Source organism: Manis pentadactyla, chromosome 8, assembly GCF_030020395.1.
Source record: "Manis pentadactyla isolate mManPen7 chromosome 8, mManPen7.hap1, whole genome shotgun sequence".
NCBI classification, from domain to species: Eukaryota; Metazoa; Chordata; class Mammalia; order Pholidota; family Manidae; genus Manis; species Manis pentadactyla.
This window is the reverse complement of record NC_080026.1, coordinates 28,810,557-28,823,786: the sequence shown is the minus strand read 5'-3', so window position 1 is coordinate 28,823,786 and position 13,230 is coordinate 28,810,557. Positions and strand designations below refer to the sequence as shown.

General features: G+C 34.0%; 1 protein-coding gene across 1 annotated transcript in view; it reads right to left on the bottom strand.

Moving 5' to 3' along the window:
* LRP1B (LDL receptor related protein 1B) overlaps nt 1–13,230 on the bottom strand; it is a 1,911,502-nt gene that overhangs the window by 1,232,457 nt on the left and 665,815 nt on the right. Inside the window, exon 3 of the mRNA XM_057505633.1 lies at nt 10,336–10,473. Within this exon, the coding sequence (XP_057361616.1) occupies nt 10,336–10,473 (138 nt within the window). The remainder of the gene's footprint in view (nt 1–10,335; nt 10,474–13,230) is intronic.

Sequence of the window (13,230 nt, the reverse complement as noted above, 5' to 3'; positions counted from 1 at the left end):
TAATGTTTCTCTCCAGAGTTCTTTGAGACTTCCTAAGTAATATTTAATTGACCTAACTAAAAATGAGACAATTCAGGTTTTTAGTGCTTCTGCTCTGAGAATATTGGATAGTTCTCTGAGCCATTTATTGAACTGCATAGATTTTTTTTCTTGGCACTCTTGGTTTTGTACCCATAGCCTGAATGAGTACACACCACGTTTCAACTAATGGAACTGAAAAGTGCTCTTTGGGGCTCGTTGCTTCCATTCCCCTTGTATCTAACACTCACGCTTTGGCTCACGGTCACGCTGACCTAATTCAGAAGCTCTGCGAGCAGAGTGATCTCACTCTGATCAGTATTTTATGGTTTCCCCACCCACAGTGGGTTGTCTGAACTGGTTCTACAATCCCTTGTGGCACAGGGGATTTGATTTCATGTTTTCTCTTAATCACAAATGTTACAGGAAGCTAAAAAGCAAGTTCTCAGCTAATGTGAACAAATTTGGGTGGTGTGTTTTCCCTCAAAAGATTAATTTTTAATGAATTTCTTGCATCTAAACTCAAATAAGCAAATATATATAAAAAGATTTGGAGAAACTTAAAATACACATGCATATGTCCTTATGACTTTACATGAGTGCAAAAATAAATAATGATTTGATTATGAAAGGAGTGATTATGGGGAGCTCAGAAGTCATCAGTCCCACAGATATTTTGTTTTTCTGAATATTATTTAACATATTGAGGTAGTTACAATGGCATTAATACACATGTGATTCAGTGAAATAGGGTTTATTATATAAATGGTAACAATAGATCAGAGAAAAAGGCGCACAGTTTTTTATTCAATTTTGAACAGATTAGAAATTCAGATTGGAAACTGTCTGAAAGGCATGAAAATCTCCTGAAAACTCCCTCTATAGAATTGCATAAGACTTACTAAAATTCCACCTTGGGTTTAACAAATATTAAATCTTCTATTTGTTGGTTACTACTCATTAGAATGAAATTATGTTGTTTCTTTCCTTCAAAATTTAAACTTTGAAAAGTCTCTCATTATTCCTTTCAGACCCCATTATGAATTTGAATTCCTAAAGGTGTTTTTTTAACTTCCTATTGTTCTAGTGAAAATCTACTTAAAAGAGTTAAAATGAATTCCATTTACTTTCCACATCCCTCACCAAATCAAAGTACTAATTTTTCTCAAGGGAATAGAGCTAATTGTCTGATTGAGACATTCAATTCCGCAAACTGGTTACATAGTTTTTCAGCTTGTTCACGCAGCACATTTTTTCCCCCTTCCCAATCAATTAATAAAACTGACAGGGAACATACTGTTAACTCAAAAATGTTTTTCAGTTTATTTTCTACAAGGCATCTTGCTGCTTTATGAATGCGTCAGAGTGGATACTGAAGCATAACAACTTTACGCACTTCTCTGAGTTGATATGTTACGGCCCAGTACTCAATATTGGCAAATGAAAACTCAAGGTTACAGGGTTTAAACCTTGTTCTCAAACCACCTTTCTTTGTGGTGCCTGGGGCCGCCATTCAACCTCAGCTACCTGTTTTAATTTCTTTCTTTTTAAAATAGCAAGCTGCTTTTGTCAAAACCAAATAATGAATTCTAGGGGATTTGGCCTCAGATTTGAGGCTGAGCAGAGAGCTGAGTTTGTTATAATTCATACTTTTGAATAACATTGAAATTGTCCTATTTTTCCCAAAGTTATTATAAGAGTGCCAAACTTAGGCATCAGTTAAGATGGCATTTTAGTAGCTTGATGAAGATGCGATTAAGGTTACTTAAAATAGTAAATACACCATCAAAACTCCTAACTTTCATCTGAAAAGGAATTCTCTTAATATGGTTCCCATGTCATCTATTTTGACTTTCACTTACATGAACTATATACAAGTGATAAAGAATAACACCTAACATGCCTTGTTTTGGGAGTTGGTCAATGTGAAGAGACAGATGACTGTTGCGCTCAAACTTTAATGATTATAACAATGCACGTTTTTACCTTCTAAGACTAAATTGCATAACTTGCTACATATATGCAACAATTCTAGTCTTATATTATTAGGAAAGTCAGGTAGAAAGATAGACATAAGCAGCTGGGGAAGGAGGAAGATAGGCTCAAAGAAGCAGCTGCCTGGTTAGGGTTCAAGGAAAAAAAGAACACCCGAGCTGCCCAGGGAGGGGGTCCCACGTGAAGGCAACAAAGACTTTGCAGGGAAGTAACTTTTCGTCTATCGGGACCACGCCAAACCGGTCCCAGCCAGGTCCTAACGTGGGAGTAATGCAACAAAACTAAGAACAACCCGAATCACATCTCGTCATACTCTTGGGGGTCGAGTTTGTTCTCAGTTCCCGTCCCCACTGCAAAAAAGCTTTGAAGGGCAGAGACACAGTAGTGAAGCAGAGAAAAAGTTTTATTTAAATACACTCTAAGGCAGGAATGGGCCAGTGTCAAGGTAGACAAATGCAGGTTTACTTGAAAAAGCAGAGGAGGGGAAAGCTCATTGATGGGAACTTGCAAGCTCAAATCAGAGTTCTCAGCAGCCCCTCCCTACTTCCCTACTTAGCTGAAGTAGTACAGAGAGGGTGAAGACTCGTGCTCAAAGTCTGGAAAATAGAATGAAATAGCAGTGACAAAGATACCACTGGAAGAGGACAGAGACAAAACGTACTGATTGAACAGTAAGAAGTCTTTTAAAAATATACATTCTGCAAAAGGGGAATGCAGGCAACCTCAGAGAGGAGGTGCACTTAAGGGACTAGGGTTCTAACTTTTAAGGCTTTCAAGAATGGGGCAAAGGGTGGGGGTGTGGGTTCTTGGGCGTGGGCTTCATCTATAGTCTCATGATGTCTCTCTCTCATTATGTCATTACCTATCTTTCAAGAATGGGATAAAGGTAAAGGGTTAGGGGGGTGGGATTGTCCTGTGGTCTTGTGATGTCTATCTCACCTGCATTAGCTAGAGCAAGTCTCAAGATCAGCCCAGATTTCAGAGCATGTGGAATGAACTCACACTGCAAAGGGCCTTAACTCTGTGAGTCCTCTGGCTCTCTGGCTTTATCTGATGAACTCCCTGAGTTCTTGCTGGGCCCCTCCCTCTTCTGATCTTGCTCATATCTGTCTTTCTACCTAACAATCTCATTAAAATAAAATTGTGGTTTTGCTTCCCCAACTCCCCATGGGTTTTTCTTGTGTGCATTTTGGAAAAAGACAAGCACATCAAGAGGAGTGGGTGTATTAACTAGGGCTGTCAATCAAATAATCACACCCTGTCAGAGAAGTGCCTACCAGCTAGGTGGTGCTAAATAGACCCTCGCCTAAAAGTTCAGGGACTTTGTCTACCTTGACTCTGGCCCCCTCCTCCCTTGCGGTGTATTAAATTAAAACTTCTACTCTGCTTCACTATCGTGTCCCTGCCTTTCAATTCATCATTGTGGCAGGGATGAGAACTGAGGAGAACTCACACGTAGCAATATGCTTAATAGTAAAACAGTATCTATAACCTTATAACATTATTGATAATATATCTTAGTATCATTTTCCACACACTTTCTCTTCTTGTCACAGTTTTGTGCAATGTATTTTAAGTGGGTCATTTTGCATCCTTTCCTAATTTAACCACTCTTAAGTCTATTGCCAAGTACTTTTTGAGCTTCAAACTCATCTCTCTCCACTCAGGACCTCATGTTTTAACCTTACTAAAGAACTTAGACTCTCTAGTATCCGAAGCTTTCTTATGCATTTGTGCCACTGTAGTAACATTTCCCTGGTATTGCTATGTTGTTCCTTTACTCATTTGCCTAGCTAACTCTTAGAATGAGTCACACATCAACTCCCAGCTCTCTTGGGAAATTTTCATGCATCCCCTCAACCAGAATTAGATGTTCCTCATTTTATTCTTTCTTAGCAGTATTTACCTACCTTCATTATGACATATGAATTCCATGAAGACAGAAAATAAGATTTTCTGCATATGCAGAGCTTAGATAAGTGTCAGTAATAAAGTCAGTGCTCAAATTTACTGAAGTGAATGAATAAATATAATTTAGGGAAAATTTTACTGTTTCTATTGACACATTTTTTTAAAATTTATTTTTACCTCATACCCATCATTACATTTTACAAACTATTCTTTGTTTTCCATCATATCAGGAAGAAAAGGGTGAGGGAAAGATCAGATAAATGATAAGTCCCAGTGTCCATGAATATTCTTATAAAATTTACAATTCCAAAAGTGGTGGAACTCTTGCAAGTCTCTTATGTGCAGAGATTACTGGTGTGGGGAACCTGAGTTCCAGATTTCTGTGATTTCACACAGGTTGTTATGTTTGAGAAATAGGCTTAATAGGAGTTGTTTAAACCAAGGAGTAAAGCTCCGTATCAAAGCCAATTGCTATTTCTTTTCCTACAGAAGTTAGGTGAACAAACAGGATAAATTTTATTTTGGGGTGAATTGTGGATCCATGATTTTGACTTGCATCTATCAAAATTAGCTGAAAATAGAGTACAATTCAGCAACAAGTGAAAGTCCATAACACATCAGGATTCTCAGCATGGAAAAGTTTGGATCAAAAGATTTGGAAATGGTATTAAATTAGTTTACAACCCCTAGTCACCAAGGTGAGAGTTGTATACAGAATCTGATATGTTTAAATAAATATTAGTTTATTTAAGTTAGATCCTTTACATTTTTAAGTCATTAATTACCATGTCTGTATACTATTTTCTTATATTTATAAAATTTTGTTTCCATAGTTTTTCTTAAAAAGAATTCTGTATGAAGCAGAGTATACTAATTAGTATAGTATAATATTGATTATGTAAATCCATTACAAAAAAAGTTCATTTCCAATAAACAATGAATTAATTCTCCTTTTGAATGCTGAGCTCCAGACATTCAGTTAGCTAGTTAGCTGTCTCTATAAGTTAATATAGTCCAACAAATAGTGAACTCCAAGTCTCTCTAGCAGGATTAATTACATGTGATAAATCAGTTTAAAGCATTCAGAAAACTGTGCAAAAGCATATTTCTAATTAAACAGAATTTATAAAACTAAAACTCTGAAAAATAAAAATATATATTTAGAATAGTCTCCAAGAAATACACTATTTTAAGTTCACTTGGGTGTCCTTTGTCAACATAAACAATATCTGCAGTAGTCTTGCAATAGACTGATACAATTATAGAAGACCTATTCTTTATAGGAATTGTTGCTTTGCCTGTGAGAAGCATTAATTCAGCCCTGAAATCAGCCAGTGTTAAGGGTCATAGCTTTTTACTAAACTAACTCGATTAATTAACTAATCTCTTTGAGAGAAGATATTTCACTTGAGATAGATTTGAAATTATCCAATCACCTGAAAACAACACAAAGAAAAGAATATAGCACATCTACTCTTAAACTGGGGGAGCTTTAGTAATCAAAAGTGGTCTGAGTACACAAGCTCCTGACCATTTCCAATTGTTAATTTTCTGCCTCTAGGCCTATCGAAGTTTCAAGTGACTTAAGTACACACTGGTGAAGTTTCCCTCCCAGTTCTTCAGTTTCCTGTTGGTGACAGTACCCTTTCCATGCCTCCTGTCCATGCCTTTGCTTTGGATTCTGCATGCCAGAATTCCCTTCTCTGGCATGATAACCTCATTTCAGTTTAGAAAGAGATTGGCAATATTTTTCAATTGGAACTTTTAAAATGAGAAGACAAGATCCACTGATACAATAAATTGAAAGTACAAACAACAAAGTGTGCCAAATTCATTTGTCTTCTCAGTTTCACCAACTTCTTTCTTTCCTTCCTTCCTGGTAGCTACAAGCTAATCTTATGCCACTCTGAAATCAGTCTTATAATGACTAATAAAACACCACCGCAAGATAAAAAATTTTTCTTACTGGCAGGATGAAAAAATGGGGTCCTGAACATTTGAGCTAGGAAGTAATTGCAAATCTTTTATTAAATTTATTAAATTTAATTTTTAAATGTTAATTATTTAGTTAAATAATTACATACACATTTAAATAAAATTATAAATTTAGCTTATAAATTTAATTGAGTTAGAATAATTATTTTTTGAATATTTGGAATACGTATGAGATTTAAGCAAGAAGCTTTAAGGATTACTGATTGTCCTATGGGGAGTCATTACAGATAATAAAGATTACTATTAACCTTGGTCCATTTTGAGAAAACATTTAATTTATAAATTACCTCCAGGATTATTTTAGCACTTTGTTATACAACTTTAGATTTATTAATAGTAATAAAAAAATCAACTATATAACATTTTAAATGTCATAAGTTGGTATCAAAATAAACACATTAGAATAAATGCATTAGAATCACTGAAGTCAAAAATACATTAAAATAGATTATAGGTAGATGGAGAAAAATGTTATTGCACATATTAGGAAAATTATATTCCAACAGGCAAGTAAAATAGTCCAATGGAATTTAAAAAGTTAATATGAATTTTTTAAGGAGTTAAATAATATATGAGTCTTATTCCTTATTAGTTTCCTGACCAAAGACATGAATTAAATACATTACGCACTCAGGATTACATAACAACAGGTTCAGAATAGCAAAGAGTGGAATCAGAAAAGAACAGTATGTGTGTTTGTGTGTGCCTATTGATGGTGAGCTTTACAGATGTCAGAGTTTCATTCCTTAATCAGTTTTAGTAAACTCTGCATACTTTATCCCCTTAAATTTAAAAGGACATTAGATGTGTACTGCAAAACCATCACATAGATTACTTAATCACTTTTTCTAGAGACACAGAAGAAAATATCTTTTTGCAAAGATCTGAAGAGTTCCATGTTCTTTTAATCAAGTAAGAAAGGATAGTGCCACAGAATATGGCATTCCCTGTACACTTAAATGTATGGCCATTTGCAACTGCAAACACAAGTTTAACTAGGATTGTGAATAAAGAAGGGCATATCTTGTTGACAAGCAGTTAAGATAATGAATTATCTTAAGAATGTCAAATTTTAAGATAATATTTTGATACATTTTAGTCAATCTGGTTTTTATTAGATGAATTTATTCATTTCCAGCATTCTTTGCATGGTTATAGGAATTTTTGTGAAAATATCCTGAATTGAGAAGCATTGTACAGTACAGAATGTGTTTTCATTGCTCATGCAATTTAGATATAGTGATACTGCCACCAATATAAAATACTATATAGGAAGAGATGAAATTTTCTAGAATATAACATGGTGATTTTGAGTGTTCTTGTAAAATTGTAAAAATTTTACAAGCATATTCCTATATATATAGGTACACCATTTTCATAAATCCATTTTTTCTTTCTTCAAATGGAGCTAAATTATGGAGATTAAAATATCAGTGCTATAGAAAATCATTAATAATAAAAATCTTTTCATTACCCTCTCCAGGAAGAAATTGATTTTTTCTAGGAAATATTCAGAAAATAATTTGGTTGATACAAAAGCACTCCCAAGACCAGAATATCACCTCCAAAATGTTAAACTTTTCTCCTTATTAATTTTCATAAGGAATAAAAATACACCACCAAATGTACTTTGTATCATTCATTAGAGAAAACATCCATCTTTGAATCACATCTGAGGTTTCATGTATATTACTAAAATTAGAGTATATGCTTGGAATCAACAAAAAGGAAACAATGGAAAGAGAGTGATTTAGACAGAACTGTTCTGCAAAGTAAAAGCATTTCTAAAAGTCAAGGAAAAGTTTGAATTATCTGTTTTTTTTCTTTATAATATATCTATAGTAGATTAGAAAGTTTCTTAGAGACTTGAAAGGGTTGTGCCTAATTAGTCAAAATACAGTTTTTCACTTCCTCCAAAATTAGAAGGAAAGCTGAGGGTGGGAAAGTAGACTCAGTTCCTATAATGCACTTTTGCCTATAATCAATCATCTTTTCTCATTTAAACAAAAATCATGTACATTTGACAAATCTTATGTTGCCCAAAAGATTTGATTTTTCATCTGAGTGCCAAGGACATCTCCCAGGCCAAGCAGTCAAACACATTTCTAATTATCTTTTCTCAATACAGAAACATTTTATTAAACCACTAACTCTAGAATGACTGTATCTTTCGGTCACTAAGGTTCTATCCTACCGTTCTATGCAGTGTATAAGGCTACAGAATGTGGTGAAAAACTTCTGCTGAAGTAAATAGCAAGTACAGATCCAAATATAATTCTTATTTCCAAGTCTACTGCAGGCCATAATAAATGTGACTTTAAAATAGCTATTTTTAAACATTTGACTTGGTGAAATCTAGAAACTTCTAAAAGGCCAAGTGGTACAATTAGACTCCTACTGACAAATTAAGAGGAAAAATAAAATGTCACTAGTGATAAAAATATGAAACTTGGAACATGTAGAGACGTGGATTAGAAAAGGAAAAAAAAATTGAAGTATAAACAAATACACACTTTCAGTCTGAAGTATATGCTGATCTTTCCAAAAATAGGAATAAATTTAGTAACAATTTACTTACATTCAAATACTCTGTATTTGAATTCCACTTTACTACTAACATAGCCTTTCACAATTTTTAGATCACAACTCTAAATTTTACTAAACTCATCTATATTTTCATATATTCCATAGCACTGAAATATGTTCAAAATACTCAAGTTTGTGTAATCACCTCTGAGGAAGTATTTAGCAATGTGATGATTTCACTCTTTTAGAAGCTTAGTCACACATGTCTATTAGAGAGTATTTTTTAGTGTAATAAGAAGCCTGAATTATAACTGAAGTGGATAGAATTAGGCTCTAGAAAATATAATTAATTTCTGAAAAGAAAATTAGACTGGCTTCTATCACTTTGTAATTCTGTACTTTACTTTCCATTAATATCACTTTTCTTAATATACAATTATAAAAAAGAATACACATCCCAAAGCCTTTGAATAGAAATGAGATGTCTTATTATTATTACATGGGTTCATAACTGAAATTAAGGATCTGCTGGCTCTGTGTGGCTGTGTCAAGGTTCAAGGCTAAGACAGGAAACTCAGCCAAAGAAGGAAGACCTTTAGCTTCTCAGTCTGAATCTGTCCACAGAGCCAGGGTAATTGGATGTTCCTCTAGAAAGGGAAAAAACTAGGGACCCAGTTGATCTACTGTCTCTTACATCCTCACAACTTTGGATTACCTTTCTAAGATTTACTCTTTTCCTAATAAATCTGTCCATCTCTGGTATTGAATCCAGTCACTTCATTCAGCCCAGAGGTAGGAAACTGACAGCCAGGAAGCCCTGTCAGGCCTCCAGACAGGTTTTGTTTGGCATGTACATTGTTTACCATACAATATTTTAAAAAGCAGGAGCGGACTTTGAACACTTTAAATTCATATGGATTTGAAGCCCTTCTGAAAAACTGGAACTTTTGGACTCCTAGGACCTTTTCCCACCTGACAGCAATTAGTTTGTGGGAATCTCTCCAAAGACCAGACATGCATCTCCAGTTTTCTATATTTCTGTCTATTCCGTATTGTCTTACTGACCCCAACATGAAAGATGTCACTCTTTAACATCTTAGCTTCAGTGAATATCCTCTGTGTTACAACCCGAGTTGCAAATTTCTAGTTCAATGGTTTCTTTCCTGGTTGCTTCTTGTAGCCTGATTCACTTGACAGGTACCTTGGTTTTGTTTCCAGATCTGGGTCCTCGCTTTAATCCTCAACTTCTTCTTATTTCTTTGTCTCATATTTAATGTACCTCCCCAACTAGTTTTATTACAATGTGCCAGTTCCATTAACTTCTTGCTAATTTTGAGATTTTAATTATTTCTTCCTCCTATCATTAATATACAGGGGAACCCTTGACAACTGTAAACTTTAGATGTTGATTTTAAAAAGAAAGAAAATTATAAGAGAGTTGGTATAACTTGGAAAAAAGCATTAAGGAAAAATTTCCCATGAATACATCCTATTAAAATATTTGGTTGCAGAAGTTTTACTTCAAATGTTGTTTGTTTAAGCAAAGGTTCAGAGAAAGAAGTGTATGACACTGTATGGTATCCATCTACTGTGACGAAGACATCTTTTTTGTTCTTTGTTAAAAGTACTCTTTCCTATGAACTATACAATTGTTTCAGAGCTTGACTTCAAACTCCAAATGTTTTTCTTTTTCTACCAGCCTTTTTCAATAAAGCACAATGGTTTCAGGTTTGAAATGCATATTGAGGATTTATGGCAATGAAATTCTTGCTTTCTCAATAACTGTCATGGTCATGGTTGAAAGAAAGACAGGATATAGGTTCTCTTTGAACTTTCATTAAAGATATGAAAAATTTAATATTTCAGTTGCACTGTTACACAGACACTCACCCTGGCAGTGTCGTCCTTCATCATTCCCGTCTGAGCAGTCCACGATACCATTGCACAGTTGAGATAAATGAATACATGTATTGGCACCAAGGCAAGCAATGTGATTCAAGGGGCACTTGATTTCTACCTCCTCAGGACCTGAAGAAAATTTAAGGAACAAAATGGTGTGCATTAGCTTCACTTTTTAAATACCAAATCCTTTAAGCACAAGAAATTGATCAGCATCAATTTACAAAACTTTGGAAAATACTGCCAGAGGGCATCTCTGATTCTCAGACATCAAAATTAGCCTTTGTGATTAAATGTCTAATTTTTAAAAAACACACAGAAAATAAAATATTGTGTATTTTAAAAATAATGCATTAGAAACACAATTTTTTTCCAACCCATACAGTAGCATGGACTTAAAATGTGAGGGTTGGCTTGAGTCATTGTCCTAGCTCTTAACTTAGATAAGTGGGCAAGGTACCTAAACCCCTTAAATCTCAATTTCCTCAACTGAGAAATATGAATAATGGCAACTTCTTGGCAAGACTCTTGTTGGAATTAAATCAGGTAACGTGAACAAAGGAGACTAATGAAATTTATATAAACTTGTGTCAACCTAAAAGTTATTTTATTTTTTATCTATTCTTAAGGATTATGAAAAATGACTAGTTATATACTTGTTTATATAAGGATTCGTTTGATTAAAAGAAAATCATTACTGAACAATTGTAATGCAATAGAGCCTGATACAGAGTGGGAAAACTGATGAATAGGACATACTCAGTGAGTTTGCATGCAGGTGCTAACTTTATATAATCACCATTTGTGATTTAAAAGACATACTTAAGTCAGGATACTGAGTCTTTTCTAGAAGTTCACCAATTCCAAATCATTATCAAACATCCAAATTGTATATTGCTGTATGTAAATTTCAGGTTGCTAATTCCCAAATCCTATCTCTGCTTCTTCAGGCACTCTCCAATTCCCCATGACTCTTAATCTGCCAGCTCTCCCAAATCCAAAGTGTCGTCATATCACATGACTACAATCATGTATTAACCTGATTTTTAATTAATTAATTTGAATATTACAACTCAGATTCTATAGTCAGACACACTCAGGATTTAATCACAGCTCTGCCATTAAGTACCCCTGAGACATTAATTAATTTAATCAGCTAAGCATTAGTTTTCTCATCCACTAAGTGGGACTATGGACCTTGTAGCACCGTTGTGATTGTCAGAACTTATAGATAGCAAAGCACTGAGCACTGGGAGATGCAGGCTCAGAGTAGGAATTCAACTTCTGGAAATCATGCAAACAAATGCAGCACAATGGAGTTAACACCCTGGAGCCAGATTCCTGGGTCTAAGTACTCGTCCCATCACTTATAAATTGAGTAACTTGGGCAAGTTATGTACCTTCTCTGTGCTTCCCCAGGTTGCTGTAAGAATTATATTAAAAAGCTTTAGCATTTTTCCTGAAAAACACTTTTGTTGCTGTTCCTGTTAAGTAAAGAATGTTCCAAGGTGAGTTGCCTTTTGGTGAACACTTGTATCTCATAACTTTCTTTTCTGTACAAGCCCCAAAAGAGAAAAAGAAAAGCTCTAAAAATGTCTGTTTGACTTTACTACTTACTTAAGGCACAATAATAACAATAATGAAGAGGCCATTCTAACATATTCCAGGATATGCAAAATTATGAGAACTGTAAAAGATGATATGATATAGAAAATAAAAAACAAAAAATATTAAACAAGTAAAAAAGAAGCTGGAGATGCTAAAAGTAGAATGTGTTTTTCAAAATATATTATCAAATAGGAATTACAGGTATATGTGATTTTGTATGATGCTAACACAGCTTTCAAACTTGTTTTTGGGAGATGGAAACAAATTTTTATGATGTTGCTTCACTACCTGATGCATTTCCACTAACAGGTTTCCCTGTATTTTTTCATGGATATTTACCCAGTTACCGCAATACAAATCTATTTATTTTCTCAAACAACCATCACTCCAAATGTACAAATCATTTAACTATAACATGTCTCTGGAACTTGAGAATTAAAATTTGAAAAATTATACGGTGATTTCCATATATATATATAGTTAAAATATAAATACACAAATTTAAATCCAAATTATAGTAATAAAAGTGAAACTCTTTTTACTGGGTTTCTAGCTATTGAATGATATTTTTCAAGTTAATGTAAATCCATTTTTAAAATAAAAAATATAAATTAATTTTGAAAGGCCGTAAACATCTATGACCAACAGTCACATTTGAAATTAATTGCCTAATTCTCTCAAAATTTTAAAAGTATGCATCCTTGCATAGATGTCAAAGTAGTATTTAGGCCAGATATACTTAGATCTTCAGTAAAATATCCAAAAATAACCTACAGAAAGAACACTTCATAAACCTGAAGGATTTTAGAAATTTTATAGAGGCCAAAGACAATCAGTAAGTCTTTTAAAAAGCAAGATTTTTAAAAAAGGTAACACATGTGTGAGCTCAAATGAAAGTATTATTTTTTCATTTTTAAGATTGTCAGGCAATTGATAAACATGATAGAAGGGTGAAATGCACACCGACTATTCAGAAGAAGGGCTCAGCTACTTACAGATTTTTAGAAAACAGGAAAAATATTTGGTTTTACAAAAGCAACATATAGAGGGATTATATTCTGCCTACTGGTAACATGTAAGAGCAAAGGAAAACTTTGAATAATGAAAGAGTTAACTGTTTTCTTTTTCTTTTTCTTTTTAATATAGACTAACCACTAGAGTCTTCCTTATCTTTAACACACTCTTGCCTTTGTTTCCATCACTGCTGGGTAGCTGGTAAGACACTTGGGCCATGGCTTGATGGATTATACCGTAATAAGTCCTCCCCCAAATCACATT